At 38.0% G+C, this 19,289-nt stretch overlaps 1 protein-coding gene across 1 annotated transcript in view; it reads right to left on the minus strand.

The window, feature by feature from the left end:
• The window catches only part of Slc39a10 (solute carrier family 39 member 10), a 115,459-nt gene that overhangs the window by 8,052 nt on the left and 88,118 nt on the right, over positions 1 to 19,289 (minus strand). Inside the window, exons 3-9 of the mRNA XM_029538379.1 lie at positions 18,089 to 19,113; positions 15,220 to 15,427; positions 9,974 to 10,143; positions 8,690 to 8,878; positions 3,203 to 3,323; positions 1,737 to 2,105; positions 906 to 986 (exon numbers count right to left, since the gene is read on the minus strand). Coding sequence (XP_029394239.1) covers positions 906 to 986; positions 1,737 to 2,105; positions 3,203 to 3,323; positions 8,690 to 8,878; positions 9,974 to 10,143; positions 15,220 to 15,427; positions 18,089 to 19,102 — 2,152 coding nt within the window. The 5' untranslated portion in view covers positions 19,103 to 19,113. The remainder of the gene's footprint in view (positions 1 to 905; positions 987 to 1,736; positions 2,106 to 3,202; positions 3,324 to 8,689; positions 8,879 to 9,973; positions 10,144 to 15,219; positions 15,428 to 18,088; positions 19,114 to 19,289) is intronic.

The raw sequence follows: 19,289 nt of genomic DNA on the forward strand, positions 1-19,289 counted from the left end.
TCTCTCTCTCTCTCTCTCTCTCTCTCTCTCTCTCTCTCACACACACCCTTGCCCACAAGATTGTCTAAACATCTAAGTTTATGGTTAAAAAAAGAAACGACTAGAAGTTAATGATTATTCCAACACTTCAGTGGTCCTTAAAGAGTGAGAGTAACACTTTTCCAGTTTCTTTAATAACCAACACCACATCCAACTCTTTAAACAACATTCTGTTTCGTGTCTGAAGAACAATGTGATCTTTCCATCATCCGTGATGAACTAACTGTCTTGGGTCCCTCTGGTTCAATTTTCAATTAAGTAATAGCAAACTTTACCCTGCTCTCCTTTAAGAAAATAAAATGTATATGACACATGAAACAAAAAAAGAAAAGGGTTAAACACTACAATCAGGCATTTGAGAAATGATATTTCCTTTTAATTTACGATCAACCTAGTCATTATATATGATCCTTTTTTTTTCCTTCTCACTCTGCCCTGCTCACTCCAGCCCAATTTATTTATTTATTATATGTAAGTACACTGTAGCTGTCTTCAGACATTCCAGAAGAGGGCGTCAGATCTCATTACAGGTGGTTGTGAGCCACCATGTGGTTGCTGCGATTTGAACTCAGGACCTTAGGAAGAGCAGTCAGAGTCAGTGCTCTTAAACGCTGAGCCATCTCTCCAGCCCCAGTATGATCCTTTTTAATAGTACCACTGTTACAGCACCAAAAAGCACAGAGGTGCTGATACTTCAATACAAGAAGCAGTTACTTTTAGTCTTATATTGGGATATGTCTGGCTATACATGGCACTCTACACCTGTCAGCAGATTTTCTGTCATAACATCTCTGCAGTTTCATNCATTTTACAACTGAAGGAAGCCTAGATTTGATGAAAGGCAGTAAGGCTATTGAGGCTCATACCTAATTCATGTGGCAGTTCATGACAGAAGACGGCTATGGACGTGCTGATGCCTCCAGTCAGTCCGGCACTGAAAGCTGCCCCTGGAGAGGATGATGAACACAGGGCTCAGTGAGTGAGTCAGTGAGCCTCAGGCCTCCCCCTTCCTCCAGTGTCAGTGAGNTGCTCCTTCTATCTGCAGTAACTTCACACTGTATGTGACTCACCCAACTTATACATCACGGCTTTTCAATACACACTGGAGTGTAAGGTCTCATCCCACTTGCTAGTCAGAATTCTTTAGTATCAGTAACTACTATGATTATTAAAAAAAATATGGCTTCTGCTTTCTGAAAGAAACCAAAGCCTGTTTCTGACTAATAAAATCTAGACTCCAAAGAGAATCATGCCCTGGTGACAGTTAATGTTCTAAATTAGTCTCTAATTTATATTCCAGCAACTGCATATAAAATTCATACATGTATGTCAATATGTTATTATGGGTTTTAATGTGAAACTTTTCAAAAGCTGTGAAAATTTTATTAAATTCAAGACTAAAATTAACTGGACTCTTATAGGTGTGTCTATGAGTTTGATTATGTTAAAATAGCAGTTTCAGTAATCTGACTTTGCTTTAATACAACTAAAAAGTACTAAAATTTCATTTTGTTAACTTCTAAATACCATATCTATTGGAGAAAAATAGAAATGGCAGTAATATATAGCTGGACATTCAAAACTTGTAGGTAAATTTTAACCGTATAGATTGTAGCTTGTAAGGTTAGTAGGAACTTAGTAGGAAAAGGAAAATATGCTTAAAGGATAAATTGTAACCCAAGCTCCAGGACACTTACCAATGGCGAGGCCATCACTGAAGTTGTGGATGCCGTCACCCATGATCACCATCCAGGCTATATTGGCTATTCCTGTTTCCTTCAGGTCTGAGCCAGAGTGGCAGGGCCCCTGTGAATGATGGGCGTGTCTGTGGTGCCACTGGTGGTTGTGCTTCCTCAGCACAGCTTTATCCTCATCGTGGTGGTTATGTGAGGTCACGTGGATCTCGTGCTCATGAATGGTGTGCAATCCATCACTGTGAGAATGGTCCATGATTTTCTCTTCCTCTATACCCAGGTAATTTTTAGGAGGGGATTCTTGTTGGGCTTCTAAATCCGTCAGCTCAGTCTCATTAAGTCGGTCTTCAGAGACTACCGAGTCATCCGTTCCTACATTAGAATAAAGGATATGCTGATCTAGCAAGTGCATTTGATTGTGCTAATCTAACCCTGGGCAGAACAGTGTGAGGTCAACACCGCTTAAATGAATATATTTCCCTTATGCGTTTTAAAACTCAATCTATTAGAATAATTTTTCTAAAGTCTATCAGCTAAAATTTAAATGACTTGACCAAGTTAGCTGATGACAAAGTTCTCTACACATGTGCTCCACCAATAATATACTATTCAGAGATCTTCATTGGAATGTTCTGACCACATCTGGTAAGTCATTTTAAAAAGATTATTTTCCAGAACTATTTGTTTTATGACAGAGATGTGGATAATTCCCAATTGTCTTTTGGGAGAGTCAGACAGCTAGGGAAGGCTGCCATCTATGCTGAGAACCACCAACACATGGAGGGGAAAGAGAAATTCAAATGCAAGCTGAAAATATAGGGTAAGAAAATCATAACTGTCTGAGCCACCTTGTTCTGTTAGATAACAGCATGTGGATTTTAAATACAAGGGCAAGCTATTCTTTAATTACAGAGGCAACTTTTCATTTTCCTTCTATAACCAATTACGTATAAAGGAGTTGTACCCTGTCAAGAACAGTACCGCTCACTGAACATGGTAATGCACACCTGCAATCCCAGCACTGGGAAACTGAGGTAGAGGGTGGAAAGTTCTAACCCTGACACAGAAGACTGCTGAATCCTGTGGGTTGCTCTAGTTTTGATACAGAGTGGCTTTGCATTTTATTTCTTCTTTTTGAGACACTGAAACAGAGGGGTCTTGCTAAGTAGCTTAGGCAGGCCTTGAACTGAAGGTCTTCCTGCCCTAGCCTGCCAGATGCTGTGATTATGGGTGAGCGCCACCAGGCCTGACCCTTGTTTCACTTCTCTCATGTATTTTTAAAAAGGAAGTGTCAAGTTTGCCTTGCTCCTAGTATACCTGGTTCTACTGCATCAACAGAATTGGAATTACAAGACACACCCACATTTAAGGAGGATCATATTAGGAAAACCACAAAGAAAAGAAATTTCAAACACATTGCATAGAAACAACTTTTCGTTTTTAAGTTTTTCATTGGAATAGTTTTCTACCAGCAAGGGGCTTGAGTTGGAGCCAGTCAGCATCCGGTGTGCTGTTTAACTTATGATCTGAAAGCTTTCTTCCAATAGTGGATTCTTCTGTGCTCTGCTTCATAAACCATTTCTGTTTTCCCTGTGGGAATTAAAAAACAAACAAACTGGTATTGGCATAAAATCTGCAACATTAACTAGTAATACTATGCCTTTATTAAGCCCCTCTGGAAGCAATTGATGCTAACAATATACATTATTTATTTATCATTCCACTTTTGTTTAAGATGGGTCTTGGTTATAGAAGTTAGGATTGGTTGCACATTTCTTTACCCACTAAGCCATCTCACTGGCTCAGTTCATCTACTTTATAGTGTAAAGTACTAAACTATTATGCAATCCATATGAAATGTGTGAAATACTGCATCTAATACCACTGTAATACTATGAAGTTGCAGAGAGTTTCTAATTTTTATGCTCATTTTTCTCCTTACAATGGAATCTCTCAATACTCTGGATGAGGCATGATGGAACGATTCAAACCTAAGCTTGAATTCTCAGTCTGTAGCTGGCTTCTGAGATGTGCAAGGTTTAAGTTTATTAACAAAGAGCATGTAACAACTCACCTGCCAAATGGAAGCAGTATGACAATCACCGATTCTTAACGGCTTAACAAAAAAATCATTAAAAATCCAAGCGTTCTTCCTTCTGACTTTGTAAGCAGACACTGAGTGATTTTATCCTCAACTGCTTAAGGTACTAATTGCTGCCCTGCATGGGTTAGGCTTGAACTCTTCGCTCCTAACTTAGCAATGTGGCTTTTACTACATAGTTTTGTCACTGTAACTACCAATACTAAGAACTCTTCCCACTAAAGTTTCTGCTTTCCTCCCATCCTGATTTAAAGATACATTTATGGTACCACAGAGAAAATGAGCACATGTACTCAGGGAGTGCTTCCTGCCTGGCCATGTGCACTTTCAGGATGGTTTCACAGATGTAAACTCCAAGGCAGGTGTGTGATCATTCTAACAGCTGTGTGTATGCTTGTTAGGCTGCTTGGGCCTGAAGCAGTCTCCAAAGATAGGCACTATCTTTCTCCCTGTGTGAGTCCCCTGCTGCATCTATAAGGATATGGGTCTATCCTAGGGCCTAGAATTTTGGCTGGCCTTGACCAACACAATATAGCATACTCTGTAATATAATTTTTACTACAGTCTTGTGGGTTTTTTTTTCTTCTTCTTTAGTGTATGTAGACATGCATGTGTGGGTGTGTTTATGTGGGTGAACACATGGGTGCCTATCTGCAGGAGGTCAGAAGTCCATCTCAGGTGTTGGTCCTCAGGAGTATCCACCCAATATTTTTCTGTTCTTCTGACACTTAGTCTCTCACTGGGCTAGAACTGCAGGCTAGCCTGGTGTATTAAAGGTGTACACCACCCTGCTCAGCTTTTATGGGGGTTGTGGAGACTAAAGTTGCCTCCTGCTTGCATGGCAAGCACTTTGCTGGCTGTTGCATCTTCCTAGTGCTTTGTTCTACTTTACTTATGGATATGAGCATCCTTTCCTTTTAAAAGACAGTCACTATGCATATCAGTGGGGTTCAGTTTGATATTGGGTATGCACTGACCAAAGCAGGGTAATTAATATTCCCCTCTCTTTATCATCCTCTCTTCAGGAGCTTCATTATCTACAGACTACATCACTCTGAACTACAGTTGCCACTAGGTTCCAGAAACACTGAAACTTATTCTTTCTGAGTTGTGGTTTCAGTTATTTTCTTCCGTCTTCGCAACCACTGGAAACCACTATTCTACATGCAGGTGACAGCTGTCAGTGTCAATACACAAGAGCCTGCAGTATTTGTCTTTCTGGGCTTAGCTCATTTAACATCCCGTATCTGAAAGTCCCATGTATCTTGATAAAATTTCACTTTTCTTTGTGGTTGAAAACATTCTTTTCTGTATCTATACCAGTTATTTCTCCATTCACAAGGGCTGAACCCTTATTATAGTTACTGTGAGTCATGCAGCAATATATATGACAGGGAGGTACCGGTTTTCACCTGGTTTCATTTCTTCTAGACATACTGAGAGGTGGGGCAGCTGGTTTACATAGTACATTTACTTTTAGTTTGTGGAGGAATCTTCTCTCCTTTCCACCGTATCCATAGCAATTATACTGCCATCAACACTGGGAGAGTCCTTTTCAGGCAACATTGTTACCACAAGATTACTATACTGACTAGAGCCATGTGACCGGGTCAGATGGTAACGCCAATAGTTTTTTCTTCCTGGTGGTGCTGAAGCTTAAGCCCCGGGCCTCACACACTGAGCATACATCTCATAATGAACTACACTTTACTCTAAGGCTTATGAAGTTGTTTGATGTTTCATGTATTTTTTGAGAATTCATATTTCTTGAGAATTTCTATTCATATCATTTGCCCATTCTAACATATAAATTTAAAAATAAAAACTACACATCCATGGGATATTATATTGTGTTCTGATCCAAGGATACACTGATTATCTAAAGCAGGTTATGCCCATTTATCATCTCAAACACTATCTCTTTGTAGAAGGAATACACAAGCTCTCCTGTAGCTTTTAAAACTTTAAGGTGCATTACTGCTGCTTATTGTCAACCTACTATGCATTAACTTGAACAATTTCTAGCCCCATGCACCTTGTTGCAAGTAGCATACACATATTTTATGTATAAACAGTATCCCATGGTGCATATATTCTATAATTTCATTTTCCATTCATCATGCGACGCTTAGGCTATTCCTAGCTATTATGCTACAACACTGGACTGCAGATGTTTCCTTAGCACTAACTTCACTTCCTTTGGATATATCTCTAGTACTGGGATTGTGGGATCATGTGGTGGGTTTATTTTTAATTTTCTGAGGAACTTTCCGACAGCTTGCATAATGACTAGAGTATTTTGCGTGTCTTCCTATGATATGCAATGATTTTCTTTTGCCCACATCCTTGTCAGTATTTGTTATCTTTATATTGACTGTGTCTAATACACATGCCTATCTCGCTGTTTTCAACTGGATTGTTTGTGTTGCTAAGTGCTTTTGAGTTGCTTATTCTGGACATTAGTCCATTATCTTCTCACATCCTGCAGGTTGTTTTCTATGCTGTGTGGGAGGCTTTTACATTCACCATGACACAGCTGATCAATTTTTGTTTTTATTTCCTGTACTTTGGGCTTCATACTTAAAAATGAATAAATAAAAGAAAATCACAGTTTAGACCAATAGCCCTTGTTTTCTTCTATAAGTTTTAAGCTCTCAGGTCTCTAGTTTCAACCTTTTGCCTGAGGATTTCCAGCACCGCTTACTGCTGTCTTGGTTATCATAGCTCTGGAACCTGTCTTGAAGTCATAACTGTGGGCCCTCCAACTTCTTTGTTCCTGTTGTTTCAGACTGTGTTGGCACTGGGGAGTCTGTGCCCCCACATGAATTCCACAAATGTCTTCTCTAGATCTACGAGGATTGCCATTCCCCACCATGAGTGCTTCATGGAATCTGCAGATAGGTCTGAGTTTTATGAACATGTAAGCAATATTAATTCTTCTGAAAGCAGCTGTTTCCTAATTTTCCCTCTCAACCTGGTAGCTGTTGTAACAGGATTTCTTGCATAGTGCCCCTCTCAGGAGGCTCATGTAGTTATTTTGTCAGTTGATTTTGATGCATGAAACCTAACTGAATACATTTATCAGTTTTGCTAATCTTTTGGTAGAATTTTTAGGTTTTCTTGTGAACAGAATCTCATCTTCTACAAATTGGAATACTGTGAATTCCTCCATCCTGCATGTATGCTTTCTGTTGTTACTGTCTCTTCTTGGACCACCATAACTAAGATTTCTAGTACCATACTGTTGTTCTGAATCAGGAAAGAAATACATTCTCAGCTTTCCCAACTCAGCATCATGTTGGCTGCAGGTTTATCACAAACACCTGGTGAAGTGCTGAGGCACACTTGACTTCTGTACTCAAACTATGTCTTTTTGATCACACACACACAAAAAGTAATACTAACAATGATTTTACCAAGTTTCTTTCCTGCATCTGCTGAGATGGTCAGATGCCTTTTAGGAGACATGGTCTTCAACTCTCCTTTATTTCATCTAATCACTTCTCAAACCTCACCAACTCTCTTACCACTACTACTTCAACAATTTCTATCAGCACCTTCTGGCCCAAGTTCCTTTCACCTGCCTTCCACATTACTCTGCAGTGGTTCCATCAACAGCTCCTGTATCCCTCCAGCCAGCCCTGCTTTGGCATCCTCAGTACCAAATGACTGTCCACTCATCTCTTAGAAATAATTACTGTATCCTTCACATAGCCTTTCAGGCATAATATGTAATTCGATTTCACTTTTCCCTTAACCACTTCCTTTTTTAGCTCCTTCTACCACTCCAAAGAAAATATTTTTCTGGGATCCTCATCTTAATCAGTATTCCTTTGGAGACAAGCAATCAAAATTAAGTACATGATTTAAAATGAGATAAGCTAAGAAATAAAATGTATGTCTTGTTTAGATGGTAACTGGAGATCATGAAGATCAAAGACAGTCACATACCTAATGTCTGTACAGACTAGAATCACTCTCCTGATCCCAGTTCACAGATCTTTTCCAAGTCACTTTTGTCTTAAATACATACAAAAATGTGGCTGTGCATGCAGAAATGCAAACAAGCAAAATTATGACTACCCAGAGTACTCGAAAAGAATATTTGGAATTAACAAGATAAAAATGTATAACTCTTGTCAATTTGGGGAAAGTTTTACTTAAATATAATCTAAAATCCTCGAGCCATCTGTGTGTCACTACCTCGAACATGCCACTAGCATGGACTGTGATAGGCTGCTTAGGCCAATGAACAAATGTGAACTCAGTTAAACCAGAGAACAGTAGGAGCTTTAAACCAATTTTCATAGGTAAAACATCAGACAGAGACAGCTGCATGAAAACCAGGGTTGCTGAGTCAAGTTCTCCCAAATGGTGGATCAATACTAAAGAGTTACTGCTTCCATTATTTCTCTCTGCCATTGTCTCTACTGTTTCCTGAGTGTCCCCTATTATTCTGACCTCTTCTTCCCTCAGATACTTCTACTACCAGTGAAGTATTTCCAATAAAGGAGTGCTATGTAAAAAAAAAACAAAACTTCATTGTAAGATAGACTGATGAGACCCATTTCTTTTTTCATTTATATATGTTTATTTAAAAACAGGTCAATAGCTTTTCCCATTCTGCTTAACTCGTGAGGTATGATGAAACACAAGCTATCTCAGACACTGCTGTATCTTGATTATAAATGCCAAAGTAAACGTAATGGCACAAAGTGACAAAGATCAGAGACAGGAAAAATAAAGGACAGAGATAAACTATACACCAACATCATAATTAAGAAAATGTGTTCAGAAAGAGGTGCTTTTTACTCAGATCTGTATCTAAGTGGACAACCTTGCGAGCAGCACTTACTCTTTGTTGCTTGTAGTGCTTGAACATGCGAATGCAGTGTTCTATGATGAACAGTAAGTAAATGCCTCCTAGTGCAACAAGTCCTTTCAACACAGCATCATATTCTTCCAAAAACTCCTTAGATTCATGTCCATGTGAATGTCCATGTCCGTGCGTATGCTGATTACTGTGGTCATGTCCACCCTGAGACTATTAGATAATGAAGAAAATAACTCAAATTACTTCAGATTTTTGACTGTAACATCTTATAGACATAGAAAGATTATCCTCTAGATTTTAAATTTTTAATCTAACTTTAAGCTTCTGATTGGTATGTAAAAATTATACAGACTTATTGGGTCCCATGAATATTTGATACATGCATGTATTATACAATGTTCAAGTCATATTGAGTTTCTTTAAACATTTATCATTTCTTTACGGTGAAAACACTTCTGGAGTCCTTTCACTGACACAGACACACACACACACACACACACACAAAGCACGCACAGACATGCGCATGTACACACACACTATCCTTACCTATATTCTGTCTTCACTTTATCCTTACCTACAGTCCCCTTATACGTAGAGCTTACATCTCCCACATAACCGTAACTTACAAACCACTGACAATACAACCTCACCCAGCCCTTGTCTCGTCCTTCACCTTCCTCTAGTTTCACCATCTATGAGCTCAATGTTTCATATCTTTTTAAATCCCAAAGTGCTTCACTGACGTATATAAAGTTTTCTTCCAGTTAATTTCCTTGGGTAATTACCTGGAAATCATTATACTTCATTATAAACAAATGCCTCTAAGGGTTAGAAAAATACTAGTGAGTGAATGAACCCAAAATAAATAACAAAAAATAATGAGCCCTTTGTAAACATAAATTAATACCACTTAATCACAAATACTTAGTAAAAATAAAACAAAATCACCAGCTGATTCAAAGCAGTTCACCACTGTATCCTCCTGGCTATATGTACAATCATTACAACATACCATATACATTTTTCTAACAGTTTTCTTAATGTATAGAAAGATCAGATGACCTTTCATTCCTGGTCCCATTTAAAACCCAATGATACAATTTATTTTCAAATACTTCAATTAAAACTGCAAAAATGAGAAAAACAAACTCCAAACTATAAGAACATACAATTTAGCGAACTTGTGTACACTTTTGTTGTACAAATACAGTGTACATAACAACACTACAATGGTATACTACCCAAGGACACTCAACACTAGTAGCACAAATGTGTAACTTTTGGCAGATTAAAACAATTTCTTACATGGGGCAGTAGATGCAGAAGGGCGTCTCCACTCATTGTTCCTACTGCTAGTGCAACAAGGAACGTGAGAAGGAATTTGAAGCATCCTTGGTTGATGATGGGAACCAAAATCACACCCAGCAAGGAAAGCAGACTAATGACGGTGATAGAGATGATGCCACAGATCCATGCTGTAGGGAAACAGTTAGCATTAGTCAACAGCACAAAAGGAAAGCTCTAAAAAGCCAACAGGAAGGAGATAAGTGAGTCAAGGAGATACGCCATCTTGCCTAGACCACATATGAGGAAGCGTATGATATCACTGTGCTTCAAAGCAGAACAAAACCATGATATACATCTAATAATATATAAACAAAATGGAAATAAAGAGGCAGAAAACCTAAATAAAATACTAAAAGAGCCCTGAAGCCAGTGAAATATAATAGTAATAAAGGAAGTGAAAACCTGCTACTAGAATCTAAAGGCAGGTTTGAGGAGGCAGAAGAAACAACAAACCTAGAACACGGGACAATGGTAACTGAGGTGGAGAAAGAGAAAGAAAACAGGCTGACAAAAGTGAGTACAACCTGCAAGGGACCTTTGGGCCACCATCACAATGATTGGCATGCACAACGGAGTTCCAGAAAGAAGCAACAAAAGGAGTATGTGAAGAAGCAAGGCTAAAAACGTCACAAAGTTGACAGACAACAAGCATAAATATAAAAGTAAAGGGAAGTCGGTGGATGAACTTTAGGAGGAAATCCACACTACAGCACTATACACGCAAACTCCCGAGAAACAAAGAGGAACTTTAAAAGTTACAAGATGAAACAACTCATCCATCACACAACAGGGCTCCCCAGTGGGGCTATCAGCAGATTTCTCATCAGAAACTTCGAAGGTTGATCTTTGGTATATTGTTGAGAAACTTTACATGTATGTTTGTAAGGAACACTGGGCTCTAATTTCCACATAGGGTCTTTGCCTGGCTTTGCTACTGGGTCATTATGCTGGCCTCATAATATTTAGTGAATACAGATACAGTATTTCTAGAGGCTGCATGGTGAGAGGAATGAGAAACTATGACTTAATGGGAATAAAGTTTCAGTTCTGCAATATGAAGAGTTGTAGAGATAGTTGTAGATGTATTGTTATGAGTCTATTTGATACCAGTGTATTGTACACTTAATAATAACCAAGATCAAATGGTTATATTTTAACACTAAAAAGGGAAGAAAAATTTTCCCATTTTATTGGCTTAACTTTTAAAAACTGTGGTAAAACATCTAACATAAAATTAGCTACTTTAAAAAGACAAAATTATACATGGGAGCTGGGGATTTGCTCCAGAAGCATAAGATCCCAGGTGACAGACAGGGCTGGCCACGGCAGCCTAAGAAGGGATGGTAAGGACACCTGAGCCAGTTCTCTTAACTTCTACAGTTCCTGCATCAAATTTGATGTATAGAGAATTCTTAGCCAAGAGTTTATATATCACTGATTTACTTACTAAAGGGGGCTACCTACACAAAAGATAGGTAAGAAAAATTAGGTATAATTATGCCTGAACGAAGAAATGTTAAGTTAACTTAAATGACTGTCTTGCATATGCGAGCTAATTATGATAAAGATGAAGACATTACGTAACTATTATCACAATTGACTTACACTTTACTCAAGCCCACTAGACATGAGCAGTAAGGTTAGTAATTTATCAACTGTGAATTATCACCTGTTTCTGCTAGTCCTAAGAAATAATAAAGTCAGGCAGCTGGAGAGATGGTTCTGTGGTTAAAGCACTTGCTGTTCTTGAAGAGGATGTAGGTTCAATCCCTAGCACCCACATGGTAATTCACAATCATCTGGACCTCTAACTCCAGGGGATTCAGTGTCTTCTCTGACCTCTGAGGGCACGAGGCATGCACATGGTACAGACATATACGCAGGAAAAACTGCATACACATTAAAACAAACAAACAAACAAACACTTCAGAAACACCCAGACATCTATAGTTGACGATACTCCATGACAACTGTTTCATGTTAGAACCAGCACAACCACTCTTGTAAAAGTGGTGCTAGTATAAACTTCCTCTTTCAACTGTTTACTTTTAATTTTTCAAGGAAATAATCTGTTTTCTACTGCTATAACTTTAAGCATACATTTTTCTAGCAACTTAATCTTTTTTTTAAGAAAAAACCCAAACAAGTCTTTTGACCTATATTTAGTTTTGAATATACTGTATTTAGAAATACCTTTCCAGGTAGTTTACTGATTTTTTAGCTTACATAATCTCCTAATTTTTTAAATACACCAGAGGAAAAAAAGCAATGCAAAAATTTCCAATTTCTAATCAAATTAATGTTCTTTTCTAATCACAGTTTATTTGGTATAAAACAAAGTATAACACAGCTGGAAAGGTATCTTTAGAAAACTCATACCTAACAAGCAATATGCAAACTATTAAATACAACTAGCAAATGTTTTCTTTATTTGTACTCAAGATACCATATGTAATAAAAAGAGCTAAGTGTCTGAAGCAAGCTTCACTTAGTCTGCAAATTAGGTTGCTAGAAAACGTTAAAGGTCTTCAAGCTTAGTTATTCACCAACTCCTTTCCTCATTACCAGGAGAGAAAATGCATTCTTTTAAAAAGAAGCGCTCATCTGTGGAAACTTTCTAATTAACTTGGTGCAAAGCATGTGCAAGACGGCAGTTTTCTACACTGTTTCAGCATTTTAATTGGCAGAAAATGCTTAGCAGCCTATTCACAGCCCCCCTTGGTAATTAAGCTAGGGTCAACTCTATGACTAAATGAGCCAATCTTGTGAAACAAACGATTTCTACCATGCACACTATTCAAGGTATTTGGTTTACAGCAATCTTTGAACAAAGTTAATGAGGTAGTAGCTGAGTCACTATGGGAGATTTATATAAAACAAGTTAACCTTTCTTAATGGTGCAGCAGTCATTAAAAATAATTACTAGCGGGGCATTCTCTCTAACAATTATTAACATCTATCAGGACATAATTAATTCAAGCTGCATTTCTGACAATGCTAAAAACCACCTGCAAACAACCAATCAATATTCCCTATTTGTAACATACTTGCTTCCAAAACAATTTCCTCTAAGGATTTCAAATTGAATAAGCTGTAACTTCCTGTATTACTTGTTACATACCTGTCAGCAGCTTTATTTCAATCTATAGATTATGGCAACATTACAACATAGACAACGCTAATTAAAAAGCCCTAATCCACTCCTGGCATGAAAACATGAACTGAATTATTTTTTAGGCTCCTTCAAAATAAAAACACTATTGGTTTTAACTTCAAAGAAAACAAACCTGGTACTTCCCATTTTTCCCTATAGAGAAAAAGTACATTTTATTCTCAATTAGGTTTAGTCTCTGACTCCCCTCCCCTTTTGTGTTGGTGAAAAGGACAGTCTCTCATCTATAAAGAATAATATGTGTGAGGTTAAGAAGGAGGACAAACTGTATTTTTTCCACAATGAACGTTCAAATTCAATTGTGGGCTCACTGTCTCTATTCTTCCTGCCTGCAGGATGAAGGGTTTCCTTTCCTTCCCGCTCTTAGAGACAGTGTCTCACTATGTAGACCAGGCTGCCACTGGATTCAGAGCCACCTGTCTCTGATTTGTAAGTTCTTTTGACTGCAGGGCACATAAGCCACATCCAGTTCTTATGATCATTCTTGAGTATATTTTCTTGACAACTAATCAACACTTAGAGCCACAGTTATACCAATACATTTTTACAACTTTCTTCTTAGGTCTACAAGTCTGTCAATGTGATATTATATATAACTGTATCCACCTCCTCACTTTGCTCTCATTTACATTCTAATAAAGCATTAAGATCCAGTTCAGTAAGGAGCAGGAACCACATGCAGCAGGAGAGTAGGAATTAGGACTAAAAACACTACATGGAGAATCTACAGCTCACACTACAGCTCTTCTCTAAGCCTCACAAAACTGAAAGACCAGAAAGTACCTATCTTGAGGAGTTAATAAATCAGAGTGAGGAACAGCAGTACCTGTGGTCACAGCTACATAAGAGGCATTTCTGTTACTTATGTAGGGATTCAGATACAAAGGCAGAAAGTACGTGAGATACAGAAAGCCTGAGCCCCAAGCAAAGCTAAGTTCTAACCTTGAGACCATATGGCACAGTACAGTTTACATGAGAAAAAGGAAAAGTATCAGATACACAATGGAAAGTTACAGGACTGCTGGGAGAAGCACATTAACTGACTTTAGAAAGATGCCTAGAATATATGTTTGTAATGTAAATAAAGTATTAACGTAATGCTAACCATCACAAGTAAACACAAACTTCTATGCTGAAGGAGCTCACTTAAGATTTCAGAATATAAATCTAGTTTAAGTGTTAGAGATGTCTTGCAAGGGGTAGGAACATAGGAAAAAAGGTAATGAAGCTTTTCAAAAGTCAAAAAGTCCAATAAAAACAAGATAACTACAAGCAAAGTTTATAACAGAGTGCATGGAGTTAGAAGATATGTATGATTAGACTCCTGACTACAGAAAAACAAAGAGGGAAAGAAGAAAATCAGAGGGAAACAAAAATAAAGTTCTAGGTTCTATCAAAGAATGGAAGTGGTTCAGATCCAAGACAGCTACACATTTTCACATGGTGGAGTTTTAAAATGTCATGAGAGAAGCCGTGTGAATATCACAGAGGCGCTGTCTAGACGAACAGTTACGTTGGGCAGCCAATCCAGTCTAGGCCCAATCTCAAAACAGTATTGGTGTCATCTAACTGGAACCAGGAAGAACAGCCAGGATAAAGTTCACATGCCACTCATGTGGCATGCCTGAGACACTCCCATCTGTTAGCCTCTAGTTTCCCATTTTACTTCTTTAAAATCCAATCATCTTTGCTTTTCATGAAGCCAGAACCCTGCTAAAGAGTAAATAACATAATGTAAAATAACTTTAATCAGAGTTCCCATTTTATGACTGATTGTCAAAAAGATTTCTATTTCCTTTTTAATCTTTTTCTATGTTTTCAACAAAACACTCCTCTACAGGGCCAGAAGAAATAAAATAAAAATACTAATAAGCCTCTTGGCTTCTTCGAATATCTTATATGGATATCTAAATCTGATTGGATCATTAAAATCTGACACAGAAATGAAACTAACAATTTAGTATTTCTTTTTAATAAATAATTTAAGAGACAGTATGAGTACTACCTTAAAGAGGAAAAAAGTCTTTCTTACCTGATGCCCCTATATTTGTCTTATCTTCAGGAACCAGAGTTTTATCCTTACTTAAATCTTCAACTAAAAGTTTGTCAAAATGTTCAATACAAAGTCTGCTGTCGATCTGATACAGCAATGCAGGGCAAAGGTATGTGAATAGATCCGGTGAGATGGGAGAGTTGGGACCAAGACCAAAGTGTTTTAACAACTGAGTGACGTTCAAACACTGCAAGGAAATGGATAAAACAGAGTATAAGCAGGTTTTTAAGATTATGCAGAAAATGTTATTGTACAACTAAAATATTCTAAATATCACTTGAAATACGGTAATACAAATACATAAGAGTCACGCTTTCCATAGGAATTTATGCAAAAAAAATTAAAATAGGGAGACATACTACTAGATTACTAAAGAATTTCTAGAGATCTTTTTCCTATTCCAACAAAGGAAAGATGACTCAACCACATTCCCAAGATTCGTACAGGATCAAAAGGGCTCTGCCCAACCAAACTGCAGTATCAGTGACTCAAAATCCATTAGCACAGATATTTTTTCCTGCCAAAGGTATTTCAGAAGAATGTTATATTGAATGCTGGGGCACATTTTAGTTCAATGAGTTTGATTATCATAAGAGCAAAATAGTAACAATCCATTAAACATGCGCACACACACACACAATCACACACTCCAAAAGACATAGTATCAATAAATTCTAGCCCAATGTGAGCTGGGGGAAACCAAGATGAGAAAGAGCATGAACTGAAGCTGTCCTTGATGCCAGGTCTTGGGTTTAATCCTGGCACAAAAAGAAAAAAGAAAAAGGGGGAGAAAAAAAAAAAAAAAGATTTATCCACTGACATTTCAAAGACAAAGCAGAAAGAAACTACCCAAGTTTGGATTTACCATGAAGTAAACACTAGTGTCTTATATTAAGATAAAGAACTGGGTGCTGGAGAGATGGCTCAGAGGTTAAGAGCACCAATTGCTCTTCAAGAGGTCTTGAGTTCAATTCCCAGCAACCACATGGTGGTTCACAACCATCTGTAGTGAGATCCGATGCTCACTTCTGGTGTGTCTGAAGACAGCTACAGTGTACTCATATGAATTAATTTTAAAGAGAGAGAGAGAGAGAGAGAGAGAGAGAGAGAGAGAGAGAGAGAGAGAACTGGACCCTCTCTTTTTTCCTTTTGTATTTACCCAGTCTGGTTGTGTGCTTCATTGTTGACATAGTACCTCATTTTATCAATAGCTCAAAATAACCATAAACACAAAATCAAAACCTACTCTCAAGTCTTAGTAATGGTGAAGTACCACCCTGTTCAATGCTGAAGACATTTTCAAAGTCCCCTGGGTGTCAGGGCTTCAGAGCCGTGAGGATGAGAGCGCGGACTGAGAGCGCACACCTCAGGCTCGGACGCACACAGTAAACATGCGTACCATTTTCATGTAGGGAAGATGCTACAATCTGACCTACAATGATAAAAGTACACTTCAAAAAACTCACTAAGATTTTTATATATTTTATTGTTAAAACCACTGTTTATATCTGCTGGGAACACGTATCTGATGATTTAGCCAAAGAAGAAATGGTCTGAATTTACTCAAATACACACTATCCGCAAAGCAGTAACAAAAGCAATACCTGTCTACGTCCCATGTTGGATGGTCCCGCTTACTATTCATAGAAACATACATAACACAAATATTTCTAAATTGTAATAAGATTGTTACAAAATCAGAATAAAAAATAGTATTGGTATACATATACCAAAAAAGAAATACACTTTTTTTTTTTTAAAGATTTATTTATTTATTTATTATATGTAAGTACACTGTAGCTGTCTTCAGACACTCCAGAAGAGGGCATCAGATCTTGTTACGGATGGTTATGAGCCACCATGTGGTTGCTGGGATTTGAACTCCGGACCTTCGGAAGAGCAGTCGGGTGCTCTTACCCACTGAGCCATCTCACCAGCCCAGAAATACACTTTTAAAGAACGGAGGACATAATTGAAGGTAGAAAAGTTTTCAAAACTATGAAGATTTAGGAGAAAAACAAGAATGATCCAGTAGTCCTGGGATTTCCAATCATTATGTATTTTTGCATTCACCCAGGTCTGTGAAGGACCTCAGTAAAGACTGGCATCACAATAGGCCTTATCAAAAAGTAATAGAGAAGTCCAATGCATTCACAAAAAACTCAGAAGCTAAAACAATGACTTGGAAGTGTAACTTCTTTTAATAAGTTAGTAATTATGCAAGAGAAGTTAGCTATTTCTAAAAAGATCTGGTTGAACAAGAGCAAACATGTTTTCATTTTCTGATATTTAGAAGTCAGCTACAGTATTAGCAGTGAAAACTTACTGGAGAGTCAGAATTCATAAAACAAATAATAAAATGAATTAAAGGATATATTATCAAACAACATTTAAATATTTAGACTAGGGGGCCTGGAGAGATGGCTCAGAGGTTAAGAGCACAGACTGCTCTTCCAGAGGTCATGAGTTCAAATCCTGACAACCCACATGGTGGCTCTCAGCCATCCTTAATGAGATCTGATGCCCTTTTCTGATGTGTCTGACGACAGCTACAGCGTACTCATATAAATAAAATAAATCTTTATTTTAAAAAAAAAAAAAAATTTTAGACTAGGTTTGAGGAACCCGAATTTTAGAATAAATAAAAAATAAAACCCTGATTAAAAATTTCCAACCTTGATTTTGAGCCCTTAATTCTGTTAGCAGTGTTCCACAAGTCTACACATGGCTGAGTTGTGATGTGACTGCTCTATGGTTAACCTTATCCTTATCTAAACTGCTCCACACCTACCTAAGAACTACTAAGTAACCACCACAGACACCACTGCATACCACCTTGTATACCTACTTCATGCTGGCGGTCATCTTCACTGTGCTCTTTGTGGCTAGGGGTGGAATAAATTGCACTTTTTTTAACATGTGGTGCTTCTCGCTTTCTAGTATGTCGAAGTTCACCTTCATTATCAGGATCAAGTTCTTGGTGTCCATGGCCAAGCTCATGACCATTGTGCTCAGGAAGATGAGCATGAGGATGGCCCGGGCTATGTACACGGTCAAGTTTGTGAACCCGGTTATGCTCATATTGCTCACTGTGATCATGGTTGGGGAGGAAACCTGGTGTATTAACCTCAGAGTTTTCTTTTTTCCTCTTCCCTTTTTCCTTCCTCCTGACCTTCACTGACTTCACTTCAGACTGCTCTTGTGTTTTATTGGTCTCTGGTGAAGGGCTGTGACCAGGCTCCCCATGCTCACTGTGAGCAATGGAGTCATTATGAACTCGATGAGTAGTGTTGTGATCCAGGTGATGATGCAAACGGTGGCGATGATGGAAGCGGTGATTGCGGTCATGCAGGTGTTTATCATCGGCTTTGATGGGCAGTTCAGCTGCCTCTTTCTCTGGATCACATTTGTGGTTTCTTTTTGATGTTACACTGGTCGTAGTATGGTTTTCTGCATTTAAATGATTGTGAAAATGCTGGTGGCTATGCGAATGGAAATGCTTTCCCTCTTGCACTGCCAGAATGTCTAAGTGAGAAACATGATCATGGCCAAGGTCCTCGTGATTAATCTCAACAACTTTGATCTCTCCAAGGCCCAAGTTTGTTAAAAGTTTCTCCAGACCAAAAAATGATAATCTTCCATTTTCACCGTAACGGTCAAAAAGTTTTTCAATATAGTACTTTTTTTCATTTTCAGCATCCTGCACTGAAAATTTGCTTGACTCTGACTCTGTCATCCCACGATGATGTCTGTGAAGCTCCTCGGGGCCATGGTCATGGTCTTCATGGCAGTGGTTGCAATGATGGAAAATAAATGTCAGTAAACAGATGAGGCAAAACTTCGTGTGTATATGCACCTTCATTTCTACTTTTCCTAGAGGAATTGAAAAAGACAGGTGATTAGTGTATGCCTACATATACTCAAGGTAAGAAAACTTACTTTGCAATTGCCAATCCAAGTATTTTATCCCATTTCCTTTATGACTTTAGTCATTCTTTCATCAATACCCTCTATGAAAAATAGCTCCTTTTATTTAATTGTATTAGTGT

The sequence above is a fragment of the Mus pahari genome, chromosome 5 (genome assembly GCF_900095145.1).
Source record: "Mus pahari chromosome 5, PAHARI_EIJ_v1.1, whole genome shotgun sequence".
NCBI lineage: Eukaryota > Metazoa > Chordata > Mammalia > Rodentia > Muridae > Mus > Mus pahari.